General features: G+C 38.1%; 2 protein-coding genes across 3 annotated transcripts in view; one reads left to right on the top strand and one right to left on the bottom strand.

Moving 5' to 3' along the window:
- LOC105677717 (microtubule-associated protein Jupiter) overlaps window positions 1-18,265 on the bottom strand; it is a 68,049-nt gene extending 49,784 nt beyond the window's left edge. The window contains exon 1 of one of the 2 annotated variants that reach the window (XM_012376521.2): window positions 18,083-18,265. In XM_012376521.2, the coding sequence (XP_012231944.1) occupies window positions 18,083-18,138 (56 nt within the window). In that variant the 5' untranslated portion in view covers window positions 18,139-18,265. Of the gene's footprint in view, window positions 1-11,290; window positions 11,974-18,082 lie in introns of those variants that run through there. The other variant, XM_012376523.2, reaches the window with a different exon arrangement.
- Window positions 18,266-19,486: 1,221 nt separating this feature from the next.
- On the top strand, window positions 19,487-21,396 carry LOC105677766 (inhibitor of growth protein 1). Its single transcript, XM_012376604.2, has 3 exons — window positions 19,487-19,794; window positions 20,238-20,441; window positions 20,534-21,396. The coding sequence occupies exons 1-3, from the start codon at window positions 19,545-19,547 to the stop codon at window positions 21,112-21,114; spliced, it is 1,035 nt and encodes a 344-aa protein (XP_012232027.1). The 5' UTR covers window positions 19,487-19,544; the 3' UTR covers window positions 21,115-21,396.
- The last annotated feature ends 41 nt before the right edge of the window (window positions 21,397-21,437 follow it).

Below are 21,437 nucleotides of genomic sequence, written 5' to 3'. Positions count from 1 at the left end.
TATTTGAATAAATACATGTCTGAGATAAAAATTCATTAAATGCTTCATAAAAATTGCAGCGCTATAATATATGTACTTTTAATTAAAACTTGCATGGGCCAGTACAATTAAAAGCAAAACATATTATGTCGGATGCTTCATATTTTTTCGCAATAAATCAATTATTCATTAAGAGAAATGCAACGGCCTCGTTAGAACGTCTTTCTCTCGCCGTGAAAAAAATAAAATACTCATTTATTTCGATCGCAACTAAAAGCATCTTATTAAAATTGTAATTGAAAAATGCGAGGACCGATTTACCTACTTGCGAGCGTACACGCGCGTTCACGCCTCGTAGTCATGAATCGCATGTATTGTAAGCGACTACGTTTTCTCACAATCCATATAATAAATATACGCGCAAAATATAGCTATCGCGTACAAGTTACATGATTATCTATCTATCTGTACGCGCATCGTAATTTCACCGGCGATATTATTATATCCGACAAGTACGTACCGCGGTCGTACGTTACAGCTTGTTCTCCATAGAAATTTGCGTCGCGTGTTTATCCCGTGAGGATTTTAGGAAGTGCAATTTACAGTTATAATAACCGCTGATCGAATATAACGACGGACAATGACCTAAAACGGTCGATCTGATTGCAGGGATTAATATACCTCCATCTTGCAGTATTAATATTTGCGCCCAACAGAAAAATTTTTATTGGAACGTTCTATTTTAGATAAGATATCTGCATCTTTCAAAATAACAAAGCCAAAAACTAAAAATATTTTAATAGACAAAATTATAAATGACAGCAGCAATATTCTAAATTCCGCGCGAAATTTGTCTGTTCTAATGTTATATAAATACAGAATACTATCCGTGCAGTTGCAAAGTAATGCAAAATTGAAAGCTAAACAAAGCTTAATTCTTTGCAAATATTGTTTTATATTGATTCCACTGTATTCGTCATCTTTTTGTATCAAAATTAATATTTTAATAAAAAAAACAAGATGCAAACGTAGTCAAACTTGCGCTATGCGGGAAAATGATATCAGAACTCTTTCGACATACGTTCGCCACGGAAGATTACGGTATCGAAAATGTTGCAACTACGAGAAGATTAATAAAGTAGATTTTTCATATGTTGTAGACGATACATGTGAAAAGTCGACAACTTTCGATTTAACCGGAGCCTCTTTACGTGGTCGCGGGCAAAGCGGAAGAATACCGTAATGATTAGACCTAACTCTGTCGCATTCTCCCGAATGCCCGAATACGTGCCAAAGGCGGGGCCATGAATGAAGGCACGAACTGTGCGGACACGCACGCACGTATCAATCGCAGACGAGGCACGAACGCCCGGAATATATTCTGCGTGCGTAACGCTCACGCGCGGACGCGCGGCCCGGCGACCGCGGACCCCTCGGTCGATATCGGTTTCGCCAAATGAGTACCTTTCACATTAAGCACCAAGTCCTTTGGAAATGCCGCACAATATAATATGCGCTCTATACTTACGCGTGATTTGCGTGCGGCGCAGTTTGACGAGCGCGCATACTCATTAGAGACACGGTTTTCTACTCCGGAACGTATCATTCTATTAAGCTCGGATCGTCGGTCAATCGGTCCGCGCGTCCCGTAGGAAGCGATGAGAAACGCCGATTCTAATGCGGATCGATGAAAATGCCCGGCGGAATAAATCGCTGTAAATTAACGGCGCACGCTCGAGGAAACATTGAGACATGGCCTGTTGCATGATGTTCGCTCGACATCAGATATCACGGAGTGATCAATAATCGCAAATCGAACACGAGAAGCAAAGATATCGATAAGATTTATGTGCTCGACAATTTCTTGGTCCTATAACATCTGCTACGGAAGCAGATTGAACGGGAGACCGTTACTTTTGCCATCTTTTTACGTTTTGACATCAGACAGATTGACAATTAGATAGATTGAGATATAAGATAAAAATTTAATCTCGGATAAATATAGCTTCATTAAAATTAAACTAAATAAAGAGTTTTATTAAGCAAATTTTCTTACTTTTCGGCATTACATATCTTCCGTAAAATTTCTACCGAAAAAAAAAAAATTAACTGCAAATTCGTAGAAAATGTTAAAAAGTTTAATGACCACCTGACGAGTGTAAAGTCGATTTCTTTCTCGGTAATGATTTCATGGCAGATCTTCAACAGGAAGTAGCGTAATATTAATAATGGAATTAATAACAGAATAACGTGTGTATGAATACATCGTGAATACTTGGAATAATCGCTCACGTGCAGGATCGCTAGGAGTCTAGGACTAAGAAGGAACTCGCGAAAAACTCCACGCATGCCGAAGCGTGATTCCGGCCGCTTCCTTCGCATTCTTTCGTCCAGACGCACGCAACACACGTACACGCAGCTGCGTAGTGTTTACACATAATTAGCGCGACGGATTGCGCCTGCGAATGCCCACACGAGTAGTCGAAAAGACGGCAATTACGCACAAATTAAGACGAGTGACTCTTTAGTAATCGCCGGCACGATTTCGAATAATCTTGCGGCGTCAGCGAGCGGAATAACGCAACGATCGCGTTAATGAACGTTACGCTATAGAATTAACGTGGACTGTATTTATCACGGACGGCGTGTACAATCGAGATAACGGGAAGAAAGAAAAACGGTGCTTTTTACTTAAATAATTAACAGACTATAATTAAATATAAAAACACAGGCGGGGCTATGCAGCTGCGTGAGGCGCTCTGAATATTCAAAGTATCAGTTCAAGATAACCATCTTTTATTATAAAAAAAGCCATAGAAATTAGCATTTTTTAAATTAAATAACTCTAAATTTTCGGATTTTTTAAATTCATTTATTTCTCTCTTAAAATAATTTTTTAAATCTATATTGTTTTAGAGATTAAAACTTTTTATTTGACGAGATAATCTTATTGTTAACTTTCAAGATAGGAGTTTGCAACGTAATAACAAAAAATGCGTATCTAAAGAAAATCACGAGTGATCGCGTTTGATCTATTGAGAAACTTAAAGCTACAACGCGCGATGCACAAAATGAATGTCAAGCTGCAACGTTGTTATAATACGGCGGAGTATATTAGAATCGGCGTGATTTATGCGTCATAAATAATCACCATGTGCATATGTAATTTTCGCGTGTTGTGGAATCGTGAGATTAATATTACAGCCCGCGGCGCAAGTGCGCCCATGCCGTCGCCACGGACATTATTTATGCCACTTGACGAATCATTAGCGCGCAATGGTAATAAATTATCGAATCGCCGCCGCCGCCGCCACAACATACGCCCGCGATACTGCGAAGACGCAAGCTCGTTAACGCAAACCAATTGGAAGAGGAATTATTGCACGACGATATTCGTGTGATATGTGCGAAAATAGCGCGAGGAAGCGATTTATCAAGTTTTTTGTCGTACAAGATGGATCGAGTTCAATTCTCTTGTGGAATAAAAAATTATGAAATATCACAACATAGTGAAAATAATCAGAGCATATTTATGCTATTGTTAATACACTAATATTCATATAATAAAAATCAAATATCATTTTTATCAATTCCACTATGCATAATTTATTTTATTCTAAGAGAATAAAGTTTTTAATTTTCCGAAAATTATACTCAATTAGTTATCAACGCTGTTGAAAATTTATCGCGTGACATTGACAGTCGATTATTATGCATCGCGCAAAGTTGATTAATTCAACTTATGTACCGCGATGAACAAGCAGTGTTCTTCATCCTAGACGCAACATTTTGCTTGCGGAAACAGCAAGCCACGCTTGTTTCCGCGCTAAACAAAAAAAGCATAGAACGCTCAACCACCTTTGGTTTACGACGAGAACTATCGGCAAGTTTACAGCTTCGCGTTCTGCGATCGCGGAGAACGTTAGGCCTCGGCCACAATAAACTCGAAGCGGTGAACCGCACTGTAGCGGACTAAGAAGATCGATCAGTGCTACATAAAATCGATCGGCTTTTTGCGACAGGATTATCGTAAATCCACACAACATAAGACTTGTCCTTCCAAAATCTTTTAACGGATAAATTTATGAAATTTTTTTATAAACATATTAATCTTATTTAATCCTATTTTCTCGTTTAATTTTATATTCTCTAGACATAAAATTAATTGTTTGCAAACTTAATTAAATCTATCAATTATTATAATATTTAAATTATATATCACTCAAGATGGAGCTATTCTCGACATTCTGTGTGGCCTGAGCTTTATTCTGTTAAACGCTACACTTATAACAGTCAACAATAAATACTCCCCCGAGAAATCGAACGGCACGAAACCGGCGTTATTCGAGAAGCCGTCGAAGTAAAATTCTTACTCGAGAAAATGCGATGAGAAAAGTACAGTTTTATAATAAATCTTAAAGACGCGATTACTTTGAAATACAACTTTCCTAGAAAATTATATCATCATTTTCTTCGCGTTTACAGAATCAAAAATAATTGCTGGAAAATTAACATTAGAATTATTATAAATTTTACGTGCAGTTTTAATCGGAGCGGCAAGCCTTAGAAAGCTCCTTAACTCTTGCAGATCTCTGTTTCTTAGGCAGGGCGCGATTAAAATCAGCGCAGATTACGTTACAAACGAGCGTTTAGCGGGATCGTTAAAAGCGGATGTTCTTCCGCGACTTGTTGAACAATTAACAGCTAACGGTAACGCATTAAATGCGCGCAGGTGATATTAGAAATCACGTTAAGCGAGTGAAATCGCGTTCCCCCAAAGCGAGTCGGCCCACACACAGCTCACTTCTTCTCATTAGCCAAATGAATATGTTTCGATCGGCCGTAAAACAGAACGAGCCAGCACGCCCATACAGTTGTATCGCATTACGAATAAAACGTCTTAAATCGCATTGTCACGCGCTAAAAGTGCTCCACCTTTCTCTAATTAAACACGCCAGAGAAGGGCCGCTCTTTCGCCGATACACAAAGTGTTCTCTAACAAGCAAGTTTAATAAACAGAATAATATTGACGTTTAAAAACAGATCTTAAGAAAAATAAAACTACTTTCTTCAACATTTAACTTCGCGTTATTCTTTCGCGGTTTTCGAAGCTTTTAAATTAGATATTTTAATAACCACTCATCAAACCGAGTTTCCGAATCTAGAACAAATATTAAATTAACCAAAAGAACAATGTTCTTTCTTCGTTTGCATCGCTAATTGCGCATTGTCAGAAATTCGCTTCTCCTTCATTCGTTTCACAGCACGGAAACGTGTGTCTTGATCTTGTTAAGAGCAAAATCATCTCATTTTCCGACGTGATCTATCCACTTGTTTACCGAACACCTTGTGTGCTGCTAAAAGAGGGAGGAACGACAAGAGGAGCATGTCCACGCCAAGAGAAACTGCTCGCCGCGTTTATTTGCACGTACCGCATTTAGAAGCAATCAAGTTACATTACGTCTCTACCGCGATCGCGTGAGCACCTTCGGAATTTTTCCTCGGCATGCTCGCTCTCGCTTCCCGCGAGAAGAATAAACCGCTGTAACCGGTCGCTTCCTCGAGAATTGGATCGGCGCGTTAATTGCTTAATATCGGTTAATCAACTTGATGGTTAGAAGAACAAAGGATAGCAAACGCGTCCGCTTGCAGAATTCAAGTACATTTCTCTCTCTCTCTCTCTCTCTCTCTCTCTCTCTCTCTCTCTCTCTCTCTCTCTATATATATATATATATAATATCTTTTTATTATTTAAAATAATATAATAATTTTTACATATCTAATATCACTCCGTTTAGTATTTAATAATCCGATTATGCTAATATATTTGCCGGCTTTAGATTTATTTTACATCGTTCGCGTATTTTTATATATGTACTTTTTAAAACTTGTTATATGCTCGTTTCTAATTTTCCTCTATTTTAAATAAAATCGACAGAATCTCCAGTGACAATGTCTCATCGCGTGTTTCTCAAAGAAAAACTGTGGGACCACATTAGGACTCTGCACGCTGCCGAGAGACGATATCGTTTCTGTTCTCATTCCGGCGACGCCGACGTTGCCGGTAGCGCGGGAAAAACGTGTAACACGATACACAGAGAGGGAAGTAATGATAGTGATTAAAGCTCATTTTCGAGTCGAAAGGAGCGCATTCGGATTCGCCGCGGGCGATCAGACGACGACGCGACGGCGGCGGGAGCACGCGCTCTTGAATTCCGCGGGAAAACAGATAGAGTGAGAAACGCGCGCAGGCAAATTCCGCTCGCGGGACTTAATATTCACGCTCGCGGGGCTCCGCCGGGGCGCTCCACGTTAGCACGTAATCGTACAATCAACCGTAAATTTCCGCGGGCAAATGGTTTCCCTTCGCGTGCGCACCGCGATGCGAGCCTTCGCGAGCGGCCGCGCACATGTTGCGCATACGCGACCATCAACAATGAGCCGAGATAAACATCCCTTCTGCCCGACCCGAAGATTTATGAACTCGCTGCGAGCGACGCGTTCTACAAAACGCGCCCTAAGCATCCGAGGCGTTAACTAGCCCGATCAACAGGAAGCAGGCGTTTGTGTGTCGGTCACGGATGCGACTTTGATATACGGACCGCGATTCGATATCGGACAGCGTTTTGAATCATCGTCGATCTCTCATACTCTCGTTGCTTAACCTCTGCATTTACTTCGCTGAGAAGAGAATTTAACGTGCTCTCGAGAGTTCCGACTGCACATCATGTTTATCATCCATTAGAAAATAGCTGCACTGATGACAGCTGCTTTTATACAATTACATTATTTAGAAAATATCAGTCTGTAACATTTGAGACACAAATTCTCTCGAATAAAAAATTCTGATTCTGTGATACCGATATTATTTACAATATTATTTAGCTTCTCGTCGACATATGCAAAGTTTCATCGGATAGAAAGACTCACTTCGAGGCTCGGCGTTTATAAATAATCTATTTTATAGCTATGCTCAGAATATATTTTATAAGCTTGAAAGTTTTGAAATTCTAGCGATTGACCGCCTCGCTATGTAGCAAATCTGAGATATCGCTGCAGATAGAAAGGAGAGTGCTAGGCGCGATTTTAATTCTACAGCCGAATGCACTTCTCCCGCGACTTCCGTCTCTCCGTTAACGACTAACGGCCAGGTGTCATCCGTCATTTCGCCTTTCCCTTTTTCCCACGGTTGCTTTCCTATTTTCTTAACCTTGCGGAGTCACCCGGCTATCCTTTCAACGCTAAGTCGACGTTAAGTACCGCTTGCGCTTGTACGCGAAATTTCACAAACGCGGCTTAATTGAAACGAACCGTGCCTGCGCTAAATATCACAATTATTATAGAAACGTCTGAATGCGTTGCGTCTTATGAATACGCGCACTCTGTCGCCGGACATTTTCTAAATAATTTAACGTCCTCATTAGACGCACATATGGCATGCGATAATGTAGGACTCATTTATATAATGATGACGAAAAGATTTTAATAAGCGATTTTTCTCCTTTCTCTCTCTCTCTCTCTTATCGAAAGCGGGATACTATTAAGCTGTCAGCGGGGTGCACGCGTTTCTTGTACGTATTACAAACGCATTTCGCGTTTCTTGCGCATATTACGGACGTTCGTCGGTGTGCGCGGTCGGTGCATAAAAATTTAATAAATGAACGCATTGCCGACAGGAAGTCATTAGGCGGACGTGTATTTAAACGTTACTATGTTAAGTAATAAACAATTTATTGTAATTTCATTTCGATGCAAATAAAAGCAGCTGTAAGCGTCAATAAATGTTTAATCAAGATTCGTTTTATTTTAAGTTTCTGCTGGCTGAAGAGAATTGAAGAAAAATGGCTTGAAGTGTTTCCATGTATAATTAAAAATGACGATAATTTTCCAAGTGTTGCGTCAAATAATTCTTTTTCTTTTGATTTGACTCAAAAGAGAATCTCGCGTGTCTGCAAAAATTACGGAGCGATTCACGTCGTTTTCCGGCGAGGAGACCACGCGGGAGCTTTTAAAACCGGTCGAATGAGAACGGAACACGGGAATGTATATGGGTGGATCGGTCAAACGAGTTGCACGAGCAAAAGCGACGTTCCCATTGCAACAGGACACCGATGACAGTGCGCCCGCGCCCGTACTGCACTCCGCGAGGAGAGAACGCAATGTATTCGTGCGAGATGCGTATCCGCGCGTCGCGTACCGCTCGACGGACGTATCGAATGAAACGTGACACACCCTGAGAACAAAATAAGAATACGCGGTGGTCTGAAAGCGACGGGAGAACGCGAGCGAAGACTCGTTTTCATCCGCGTGAGCGTGCTTTTCTCTTTCGAGAAAGAAAAAAAAAACCGCGTGTCATCCATACAATAATTATAGTACGTCACTTTGCACGCACTTCTCGTTATCGTAAAATAAAAAAATAATTAACTCGCTAAATTGAAAACTGATAATTGTTTAAATATAAGAAAAGCTGCGGATAAGTAAAGATCTCGCAGAGAAACGCTGTTACCTTTTTTCCAAAATTGTAGAAATTACTTATTTACGAATTCATCACAAAAAAAGTACAGAACAGAGCTTAAGTATTATTATTCTAATTACTTATTAAGTCTTTTCCTCGATATTTTCCTTCGGAAAAATAATTTTCTAAAGATATCAGCCTTCTTATCTCGATAATCGCGAATGGGATAAAGTGACGTACGTTTCGTGCATTTATCGCGCTTCCAGGCATTAATTCAAACTTTTTACACGATGAACAAGAATTTTTCGTACCCTATGACATTCCTGACAGCTTTGATAAGATCGAATACCATCTGTACCCTGCGGAAACGTCGAGATATGCGTGAAACGCCCACGCGGCCCAACCTCGACTCTATTGTCCGCAGTAATGCTTTCGGGGAGATTCAAGTGATCCTCATTTCGAGATTGTTAGCAATTAGACGTCGCGTTTAAGACGAGCAGGAAACGACGGCGAGTCAATAAGAGATGCAAGTCGGACATTGACCTCACGCACTTTAAACAGTGGCATGCGTTTTTTTCGCAGTAAAGTAGCCGGCGACTGTTCTATCCTTTAAAACGCATTAATTTGTTTACCCAGCGTGCATTATCTGTCTACTTCGTGTCTGTTTATTCAGCGGTCAGCTCAACCTCATTTTGTGGTAAAAATACCGAGTGCAAACTATGTACGTTTTGTTGACTTTGAGAATTGTTACACGCAAAATGCAAAATTCGTAAAATGACCACTGAGCGCAACCAATATCTACGATCGTTCATAGAATTGCATTTTATCTTTATCGTTATCATCTCCCGACATTGTTTATCTCTCACTCGAAGGCGTAACCTTATCTCACGATATATACATTATCGCTGCCTTATCGGGAATGGCAGCCTAATCCGGCTCGTACGGCTGACGTGTTAAAATTTTAAATGCATCATATGTTTTCCTCGAAAAAATAAACGTGCAGCAGAATTTTCAAGTTAATATTGCTTGCCTCATAATTGTTATAAAATTGTTGTACCTACATACATAAGCTCTGAATAAAAAAAATTTGAATTTATCAAAATTTAGATGGAAAATGTAAGATATTCTTTATATAAAATAATATATCATAATCGTTAGCCTTTCACTGTTAATTTTACTTCGTAAAAATGATGTCGCTATGTTATTAAATATCTTTTCTTATAAATCGCATCTACTTTCCCTAATCAGACATTTTAATCTTCCGCAATTCACAAGTCGTAAGCAATAATTCACAAAATTGATAGCCGCTATATTTCTCACGTCCGGCTTATCTCGATTTCCGATTAACTATGAGGATACTCGATTGTATAAGAACAGGTGCAAAAGATGCGCCGTAATTCCTGCACCTGAGACTCGCCAAGATAGAGAATCCTTTCTCGCGCGTGGCGTAGTGGAAACGCGAATGTCTGGCGAATGTCTCGTGTTGCTCTCGTTGCGCCGGCATTAACCTTTGTACGGCTGCATACCTGCGCGCAACGACGCGACCGACTGTCTTTCTCGTTCTCGGACATGTCTCACAGAAATAGAAACTGGATTGGAACTTGATTCCCGTTCGCCTTGGCGCCCTTAATCGGAGGATTAACATCGCGATTTGTCGCACGAGGAAATTTCGACGCAGCTTCCGTCATTAAGCGTGATAATTATCGAGTCTCTCTTTGTCAAAAGCTTAATTATCTAGCTTTGCAGAATGTTTAATTAACCTTCTCGAATTTAAAAAATTAATTAACGAATCTTGGATTGAGAAATATCTAATAAAAAATTGTTTAACTAATTTAGAAGCAAAATTTAACTCCTGTTCTCGATTTATATTGATGTCGATATTAAATTAAATGTTACGTTAATTAAAAGATTCATAAATTATTCGCATGTATCTAGCAATAAAAAACATAATTTGCATTATTAAATTAAAAAACGATAAATTTGTCGATAATAACGACGTACATTAGATCTCATATTTTTTATGCGCAATTTTTTTTAACACATATGAAATGAAAAGATATTGTAAAAATTTATCGTGTATCTAAATCGTGAATCTTGTACACATTGATACCAAAACATAAATTCGATCTTCGCAAAAAATACTACATAAATGTACTTGAACTTTGATATATGATTCATGCGACATGAGTCATAAAAATCATGGAGACAAACTGATTTCTCTCATTGTCAGCGCATACATTTGCTCCATATTTGCATCGTGTCATTGAAATTGCATTCGAATTGCAATGGTGAACGATCGGTAATGCAGTTATAACGCAAGATAGAAAGAGACGGAGAAGTGAAACAGGAAAAAGAACATATGTTCTTGGAACACAATCGAAGCGAAACCTGCACGCTCATGTTCCACGCACCCTCGGCGAATACAAACGAATCGCTCAATACTAAAATGCGTAGTACCATAAAACTTGATTGTCGAAAAATCAATAAAAAAGAATTGTTTTATTCAGAAACGGAAAATATCTTTCATTAAACAACTACAAGTGTGCGACAAAACATCAAGATACATTAATTTGCAGAAATTTACTCAAAATATTTCTCAAAGAGGTTAAATTTTACTCGAAGGAATTTAAAGCGCACTCCAAAGAGCGACATTGTCTCGAATGATTCAAATGTATTTCTCGCCGGATACGCGCCCGCTTGTCACGATATCGCACCAGGTCGTCGAACTGGTCGTACGCAGAGAGAAAGGCCGCTAGATTATGTCGGGCGGCTGTCAAAAGCGAGAAAATCATCAACGGCCGAGCGGAAAAGCGGGCACGCGCGCTCGCGAATTCATGCGAGCAAAAGAAAACGCACCTGGTCTTGAATCTCTGCGTGTCGTCCTGGCCGGCCCACATGTTTCGTTCCTTCAGGTTAGACTGCTGTCGATGGCGAGCACGATAACCTCGAAGCACCGGTGCGGAGAACTGTCGCGTGAAAACTGCCGCTTCTGTCGACGAAGACACCACGCGCGCGTTTCACGAAAATCGTACCGGCACAAGCGCGAACGCGAATGAGAGAACACGGGTCAAGCTGGGTCACGTACGTTATACTCGCGCGCTTCTTCCGTCCGTACGGTTTCGGAGTGTCGCGGAGTGGAAGGAACGAAGCGAGGAAGAAGGAAAGAAACGGAGCGAGGAACGGAGCGCAAAGTGGGAGCAAGAGGACACGAGTCGTGAGGCCCCGCGGAAAGAAAGACGCCAGACGTTGTGCGCAACGAGCGAGAATGGAGGCGCCACCTCCTAAAACTCGAGAAACTCGCGCGTTAGAGCGAGAAAGAGACGATAGACGCGCGATGAAGCGTACAAAAGAGCGTGCCACACTCGATCGAACGGCTGCTGGTTGCGCACGATCGCGAAATACTGATGGTAGATCGGCGGCGAGGTGCGGCGCGATGTTGCGCACGAACGACGGACGACCCTCTGAGCGCGCGCGAGAGAGAGAGAGAAGGACAGAGGACGGGAGGGGAAGACGTGGAGCTACCATGCGACTAGCGCGACGTGTCAGACGGAACTGTACACGGGGCCTTAAGCCCTATAACGACGGCGTGCGAAATTTCGGAACTGAAATTGAGAGAGGAGGGGATAAAAGCCGTTTCGAAGCCGTTTGCGTAAGAAAAGAATGTAAACATGTTTACATTCTTGCGTGTTACATTCCGTAACGTGTTTTAAAAAATTTCTTAGAATTTATGCTTTTCCAGGCATCGAAAAGTGAAAGTACGTGTAGAAAAAAAGAAAAAGAACTTTTCGCAACATATAATATTTAAATACTGTTCATACACGGAGAAAATTTTATATCAAAAATCACTATGATACGGCAGTAGCCGCGGATCATAAGAGAAATTATAAGCTTAAATACTATGGCCATTATGTAAAAAACATAGTGAAAATTTTTATAATTCCTTCGTGATCCGCGGCTACTATCGTACATAGTAATTTTTGATAGAAAATTTTCTCCATGTATAAAAGATAAATTTGTACGAAGCAGACAGGTGCATAACGAATGCAACTTTGCAGAAGTGTGCACTGGACTTTAAAACCCTTACGGGACTAGTTCGAGCGAGTAGCCACGAGGTTTTGCCCTCATCAGTTACAGACCCCAAATAATTTTCTCTTGGGAATGTATGTTAAAATCGAGCCAGAAACAGCAGTTATATTTATCTTAGTGACCGAGTTGTAATGCTTCCGTTCTTCCTTTTCTGTGTAAAATCACGCTGTTAGTTAAAAATATGTTCAACCCAATTTTGCAGCAGCCAATGTATTTTGTTAATGTTTGATTTGGGATTATAAATATTGATTTTGCAATTTTGTCTGATCGAAATCTATGAATTCTCCACTTGTAATTAAAAGTAATTTCTAATTTAAAATTGACTTGCTTTCTAAATATTACATTTTGTCGAAGATTATAATTTATAAGCACTATCAATATATTAATACGTACGTAAAAGAAATACGTTTTACAATATCTTCTCATTTGATGTATTAAAAATAGATTACGCATAAAAAATATGAGATCGTCGCTATTAAATAAACTTATTTTCTCGAAACTCGAATAAGATAATAGAAACTGTTACATATTGTCTTGGCAATATTTAGAAAAATAAAATTAATTACTCACTCAGTACATAATGAAATCATTTTATCAAGAGAATCTGCGTCAGCATGATGACTAACCGACTACGAAATATTATCTAATCTTATTATTCAAAAACAGGATGACGAATTATTACACATTAGTACCAATTTTAAAGGCAGTAATTCGTCATAATTCAGAACCAACAAACTGCTCAATATGCGTATTGCATTCAAATCTGCGATAACAAATTTGCTGCATAGAGTAAGAACTTCCAACCAGCTAGATTTAATCTCAAAACTTTCGAATACGCAACTAAAATTAGTAAAATTCGGACAACGAACATGTCATTATATCTTTGATTAATTCATTAAAACACAATAATGTATGACACATCATGTTAAAATATAGTACCTATATACATTGAAACATGAACTAATTAAAGCAATCTAGAATATAAAATATGCATCCGAATTGTAAAAATAATTTCCAGTGCCCTTAATGAGTTGCGGTTAATGAGTCAATAAGTCATCAGGTAATAACGAGTAGAGAAATTTCTTTACGATGAAACCGCGATGCATCATTGCAACAGCTGTTTTCTAAGGCACAAGAGCAACAACATAGTGGTCGAACGAGTCGCCTCGTGTTCAATTCGCTTCGTATCTCCGAATCACGCTCGCGATGATGCGGCACGTCACGGATATTAAGAGATCATTAAACAGTGTAAAGTTTAATTTCACTGTCAATTATATATTGCGGCAAACTCGGTTATAAATTAACAATTTTATAACGCGTTGGCGTTATAAGAATCGAAACAGTGAAATCAGTGCAGCTGCAAAAAGATTTATAGAGCATGAAAATGTATAGAAAAGATAAAAATATGCTACTTTTAATATAGCTTAAAGCAGCAAACATTTTATTAAGCAAAAAACAGATTAATCAAAAGCAATCTTTATCATTTTTATTTTATTTTTATCTGAATAAATCCGCTTTGAGATGAGTTACAATTCACGACAGAATTCGAGATAGAAATCTATCAATAATTTTATGCAACAGAGAACATTTAAAAACTCAGAATATAATTACGCGTACAATATATGTATTTTGTGTATATGTATATTCTAATTTTTCAAATGACACAAAATTATAAACAGAATTCTATCTTAAGCTTTTGCAAATTATAAAAAATCCATAAAAATAAAGAAAACAATGGATTAAATGATGTAAATTTTTACAATTCATAGATATTTTCAACACGAAAAGCCGTACGAAATAAGCAAATACTATTCATCATTCTCGCAACTCGACAGTCGAACGAGTAACCTGCTTATATCGCCGATCATGGAATTCCGCGAATTTGTGAATATTGCAAATTGTCGGTGTCATTTCCCCGTCCCTACATACGCGTATACATGGAAGCCTTTCCTGGCGTGTCTGCCAGGAAATAAAGAGAAAGAGATACAACAGAGAGAGAGAATGAGAGAGACAAAGTAACCAGCTGGACGAAGGACAACGAACAAAGGGTAGGCAGAAACGTCGTGTACCTATGCAATTACGAGGCTTCGGGGCCCTAAATGTATACGCCTCTATGCGGCACGCTAGGAGCCGCGATGAGTCACAAGCTCGGAGCTTGCATTATTCGCACGCGGCGACGTTCCGAGGATGCGTTCGACGCATTCGAATGAGTCGCTTCGGAAAAATGCGATGCAAAGTATGAAAAATTGGGATTCGAGAAAGAAAGTCACCGTAAGTATCAATGCTCATCAAATCAAAACTGTCTCAATGATTTAACGCCGTTAAATCGATTTTCAGTTTTAACTCATTTTTTTTTTGCCAAAATAAAACAAAGTAATTTTATCTGAATGTTTTTCGAGTACTATGCAATCAATTATATTTTTTGTTGTGAAATAATTTGAAATTAAATTCAAAGTAGCTAAAATTTACCGTTCACTTTTTTTCACAATTCTTAAATGATTAATGTTGAAATTAAAAAGTGGAATAATGAATGAAAATGACAGAGAATTACAATCAGAATGATCTCCAACCACATTGTCAATTCAATAATTTCACATTTTTACCCGGTTGAGTATAATAGCGGTATTAGTTCACATTGTGGGCGTCGTTCACATTGGGCGTGTACCTGTGGCACCCATGGCCTTTACAAGGGACAATAACATGCCATTTACGTTTCTCCCTTCGTCTACACACTCGATACAAAATAATAAGCCATATGTTATCTCTCGGAAAAAAAAAAACCGCGACAAAGTTCGTGTCTTGTCAAATCATAGCTCGGGCAACGCATAATTATACGCAAACCAGGACGCGATAATGTTGCGAGGGAAACACCGGGATGTATGCGTGCACGTAATGGAAATCTAAATGAAAAGGAAGGAAGGCATAAAAAATATCTGCATGAAAATAAATGATGCGACGTGGTGGGCGTTGTTGCGCGTTTTTTAAATTACGCTAGCATTACTCGGCTTAAACGTAATAAGGCTTTCCGTAATCGTTCCGAGACATTGAATTAATGACATCAAGTGCATTCAACGCGAAAATTTGTAATAGCAAAGCATGTAATAGAAATCTGAAAAGCAGAAGAAATAAAAATATCTATGTGTGATAAATTATATGATAGGCGCTCTGAAGGAAAAATCTACATAAAATAAACAATCAATGTGAACCAAAATGGAAAGCACACTTTTTCCTTCGTATAATTAATTTAATCGTTCTTTACTCAAAGGAGATAAAAGAAATGAATTGTGTATCGTAAAATAACCTTGTGAATGCGGATACCATTAACGCAACCGATTGTACATACAATCCCGATTGTACGAGCGAACACGGTGCTCCGTTTAATGCAAGCAGGCAGCGGCGATGATTAGACAATACACGCGGTAAACCGCCGGTGTTTTTCAGCACTCGCTTCTTTGCAATATAATGCCAGAGATGTCAGACTTCATAAAGATTCGTGAAGAGCTCTTTCTCCTTCTCCCTCCTTCTCTCTCCTTTCCTCTCTTTCTTCTCGCAAAACCGCAGGACTTCCTCAATACCCGCTCTACGCACTCTTAAATATACGATAGCCGTCCGTCTTGTACACAAAGGTATAAAACGACGCTCGTATGACCCCGAAGAAAATCTTTACGACCGATATATCTTCGGCGCGTGTTCCGCCTTTACAAACAACATCAAGATATACAGCACGAAATCACCCTAATTCCGACAACGGATTCTTCGATTAGGGATCAATATTTCTTCGACCAGGCTGTTTCCACAGTTTTTGGACAGCCTGGTCGAAGAAATATTGATCCCTAATCGAAGGATCCATAAAAGCAAATCTAATAAAATCGAAATAAGCTCTTTCTAGATATAAATAGTGTATAGCTATAAATAGTGTAATTCCATTATTCATTTAAATTCAATTTTCCTTGTTATTATTATTTGCATCCAAATATAATCACAATATTAAATATTAAATATCAAAAAATTACAACTTTCTTTTGTAAAAAGAAAATTAAAATTAGATATTTACTTTTAATATTTATGAAGATCGAATTTTAAGCTTTTTAAGCTCGACGTAAAAATTCAAATGTAAGTGATTCTTTAATATTCTGATAATATCAATATATTTATCGCTTCGAAATTAATGTAAATGTTATTTTGCATCTGTATTTTATCATCACTTTCGATACAGCGCATGCAATCTGCCGTTGAATTCGTGAACTTCTTCGATCCGCACCTTCGCGAGTTTATCGGCGGTACATAAATTTGAATTACGATGTAATAAAAATAAAATTGGTTCTTGGTTATGAAAAATCGATATTCCAATATTCTAAAATAAAAAATAAAAAACCTGTTTCTGCAGTGCAATCTAGTTGTCAAAATAAATAACAAAAATGTTTTATAAAACTATTCTTCGCGTAAATAAACGATAAATAATATAATTTACAAATTAAATTGTTTAAATTAGTGTTTATAAAATGTCGAGTGCAATAAATAAAAATTGTTCATGACCGAAAATTCAGTACAAAGTTCTACAGCAAATTGCTAATCGATACGACCAGTATGTTCGAAATCCAACATATTTCTGCGAAAATATTATACCGATGACTATATATGATAAAAAAGTGTTGGCGTTATCCGGATATATCCGGCTCATAGGACACGCACTGCATAATAAAAAATTCACACGCAATATGGCATGTGTAATTCGATACATAGCCAAACCATCTAAATTGTAAATAAGCAACCAAATTGAGCTAACCACAAATTATTTGGAAATAAATATAAACTCTATAGAGCAGTTATTTTCATAAGATAACTATCATTAATCGAGGACGAATGTTTCATTAAATTCCACTAATCAAACCTAAATTATACTTAAATAAAAATGTATTTTCTTTTAAAAATAGCAAAACGTATTTTTTGTCAACATAAATTATCAATGCATACGATAGACGCTTACTAATGCAGTTAAAAATTAGGAAAACACAAAAGAATTTAAAATGTTGCAGTTTTGTTATAACAAATAAATAATAATAAAAATAAATGCAAGTGAATCGCTTTCATAATTGAACATTCTATACAAAATCTTACCAAAAAAAGATATTCAGCTATTATAGGAAAAATTCAATATAACAAAATTGCGATATTTCATTTTTAACTTAAAAATTCCAGAAATTCAGAATAAAAATTTAAAATCCGAATACTAGCTTTAAACAAAATCAATGGATTCTGCGAAATCCACAATGGAACTTGCAAAGCGCAGTGGCGCTCGGATCTCGCTAAAAAAAGGAAAACAAATATAAATATAGTCACAGAAAATACTTGTTGATGCTGAACTCTTAATGTGTCTGTCAATAGATAAATAAGTCAAGAGACGTACAACGCTGATACATCGATACACCGCACGTATCGTTCGGAACGCATCTTCTTTTTTGGATTACGAGCTACGCCAAGCAGTAGAGGTGGCCACCTTCAGCTCGCCGGTTCGACGACGAAAACAAAGCGCGAATATGGCTAGTAATGCAAGGTACTTACTTGCTGGACTTGCGGTTGCTGTCGGCGATGCCTTGGTACGTGTTGGTCGACGTCATCTTGGCGGCGAAATCGGGCTCCTTACGCGACACGGACGACGGATTCGCGGAGAATTTACTACACACAACCGGACTGCCGGACGAAAGCGACTATTCTGTCGTACGGAAATCAAATACTGTCGTTGCGCGCGATTGGCCGTCTAGAGAGTCTGAGAGTGGCGCCCTCAGTGCTGCTCGTGAGTACTTACCGCAGTCCAGTATCGCCATCTGCATCTATTTTATTATATTCAATGATCCAATTCAAATTCCGAAAAAAGCGGTAAACGATATGCTGTTTGATACGTGTCTGATCATACAATGTAGAATAAATTCTAAAATAGATGCAGATAACTAGTCATCAATGAATACGCGCTAATATATGTAACGAACAAAATCACTCACCGATTACTGCAATAGCGATACGGTGGCCTCGCCTGTTCGATCGACATCGACTTCATATCGATGTTTTCCGTTTATTTTCCTAAAGAGAACACACTCGCGAAGAAGAACATCGCGAAAATATGATCAACGAGCGCACAACGACGCGATATTGATTAATGCCGACAATCGCCCGATACTTTAATCGACACTCCCGGCACTTGTTCACGCATCGACGCACTTCGAAATTCAAAACATACGAAAAACGCGCAGTGATCTTACCTCGACGTTGCGTTGACGAACACGGCACGAAGCAAAATGGCCGATTTAACAGATAATACTGAACGTATCGTCATTCCGCTGCAACTTCTCGCATCTAAAAAACGCACACAATTCTCTACTTTGGAATCACAGCAATCTAAAGAGTCTCAAATATATTTACATTTACATAATTTAGGAATAAATATTCTTTACACTTTAGATTCATCTGAAATCTATGTATTAAATAACATATTGCAGTTGGAAATAGAAATCTAAAATCAAATCGCAAAATTCAAAAATTTTACGCAACCTTGCAGTACATAATTCGTAGCAATGTCCATTATTTATTTGAAATATTATCATTTTCTACAACTTACGTATGCTAGTTGTAAACATCCATCGCTAACCGACTCGATAAGTACAAAGTAATAATCGTTTAGAAAATAGAACAAAATCAAATACGAAAAGCGCAGCAGCTTGCGAGGTACCGATGCGGCACGAAACAGAACAAGATGGCTAACTAACCAGAGACGCCACAGCTCTCACTGTTACCATTTAGAGTCCCCAGAAATAATAGGGTTTTCTAGAGACTTCATTTCTATTGTCCAGTACACAACATCTAATATCCAATAGGAGACTTGGAATTTTAGAAATAAAAGACGTCACAAAATCACTAGAGAGAATGTATAACACTAAAGACGCCCATCTATCTTGCACGCATAATTAATGACGTATCAATTCGTTACACACACTTGTGTACGATAGTGTATATTGTGCAGCTCGTATAAATGGTGCGAAAGATCACAACAGCGGCTGTTGGCTTCGAAGAACCTTGTCGTGCGTTATCGTTGCGCGAGGGACGCTCGAAGGAAAGAGAGAGAGAAAAAAACAACAGTGTGACAATGTTGAATCAGGCGGTGGTCGAGGCTTTATATTCAGCAACGTATATCGAGAACTACCTGGACTGCGTGGAGAATCTACCGAACGATCTGCAGAGACATGTTTCTCGTCTGCGTGAACTGGACGCTACTTGTCAAAGTAATTTAAATTCTCGGCTTATTTTCGAAAGCTTCATCAAGCTTCCGGCATTTCTTTTGAAGCCACAATTCGACCATACTTGTTGCTCTTTTGTAATTTTCTAATAAATATTTTAAATTGTTTTATTATTTTTTTGTTGATATTGTATACTAGATTATTCAGAAATAGTTTTGCAGCAGTGTTTTATACAAAATTAGTTTTATTTATGGCTGTTTTGAACAGTCTTCAAGTCTAAAGATTAAATTTTTTAGCCATTTGTGAGAAAGCTAACAAACCTGAAATGTGTAAAGTTTTTTAGTGCAATAAATAAAAAGATTATTATGCAGCTGATTATATTTTACTAGCAAATTTTACAAGAATTTTTAAAATACATTTCTCGAAACAATTCTTATAAATTTTATCTGTTAATATTTAATTATATCTCTTCTATAATTATTGTGTAGCATATTTACGCGAAGTGGATCAGCATCAAGAGACACTACGAAATGATACAGATCCCATCATTAAAAGGAGAGCATTAGTAAGAGTACAGCAAGCGCTTATTGCAGCACAAGAGATAGGAGATGAGAAATTACAAATTGTTCAACAAGTGCAAGATCTAATAGAGAACAAGTCCAGACAGCTAGATTTAGATTATCGAAACCTAGGTATGTATAATTCTGCACATTGTTCATATCATAATGTTATTAAATTGTTGTACAGCATAATTCTAATACAATTTTTTTCATTCACCTTACAGACTTTGGAAAAGAACAAGAGAGTTCTGAATCAGTTCGCGAATCCAATATAAACAATAATTCGAATAATGCAAGTCATGGAAACAACACGGAACGCCAGCCGAAACGCGCCAGAAGAACGAGAACAGAAACATTGATAGAGTCAGCGCATTCCATGGATATGATGGTAGGAATGACAGAAACAAGATCATCAGCCTTATCAAGCACGAGCAACGGAAATCAAAAGAAAACAACAGCAGCCGCAACTGGTAAAAAGAAGAAGCGGAAATCTCGACAAGGCAATCAGCAAAATCAGCATCGGGAGGACACTCCGCCGCCTCCAGAGGATGATCTGGCAATTGATCCTGACGAACCGACTTACTGTCTATGTGACCAGATATCATACGGCGAAATGATTCTTTGCGACAACGATCTCTGTCCCATAGAATGGTTCCATTTCTCATGTGTTTCTCTAACCACTAAGCCCAAGGGCAAGTGGTTCTGTCCTAAGTGTCGTGGTGATCGACCTAACGTCATGAAACCTAAGGCGCAATTCCTCAAAGAGTTGGAAAGATACAATAAGGAGAAAGAGGAAAAATCGTAGCAAGAACACGGCGAAAGACTTAAGAATTTTGGAAAACTTAATTGGACTTGATCAGAATATTTGTAGAATATAATTTTATTTTCGCGGTATTAAAATTTTACGTAAGTCGAAAATTATATTATTTTTCGTGAAATCTCACAACTTTCTCTTAATTGTACAAATACGTTTGAAAATATATTTCTTTGTATGTAAATTGTAAGAGATAGATGAGTGTATATGACATGATTCATGATTGTACATATGATATAATACTATCACACATTAAACGAATCACAGACTTTATGTTCAAAATGCATTTCTTTTGTTGATATGGACTGATACTG

Source organism: Linepithema humile, chromosome 4, assembly GCF_040581485.1.
Source record: "Linepithema humile isolate Giens D197 chromosome 4, Lhum_UNIL_v1.0, whole genome shotgun sequence".
In the NCBI taxonomy this organism is placed as follows: domain Eukaryota; kingdom Metazoa; phylum Arthropoda; class Insecta; order Hymenoptera; family Formicidae; genus Linepithema; species Linepithema humile.
This window is presented reverse-complemented; position numbering and strand designations above follow the sequence as displayed.

What these genes read in the sequence shown, in the direction of transcription:
- LOC105677766 (XM_012376604.2), top strand. Translation starts at nt 19,545, where the DNA reads ATGGTGCGAAAGATCACAACAGCGGCTGTTGGCTTCGAAGAACCTTGT. An exon ending in ACTGGACGCTACTTGTCAAA is followed by an intron (nt 19,795 to 20,237) that starts GTAATTTAAATT and finishes ATTATTGTGTAG; the next exon opens with CATATTTACGCGAAGTGGAT. An exon ending in TTTAGATTATCGAAACCTAG is followed by an intron (nt 20,442 to 20,533) that starts GTATGTATAATT and finishes TTCACCTTACAG; the next exon opens with ACTTTGGAAAAGAACAAGAG.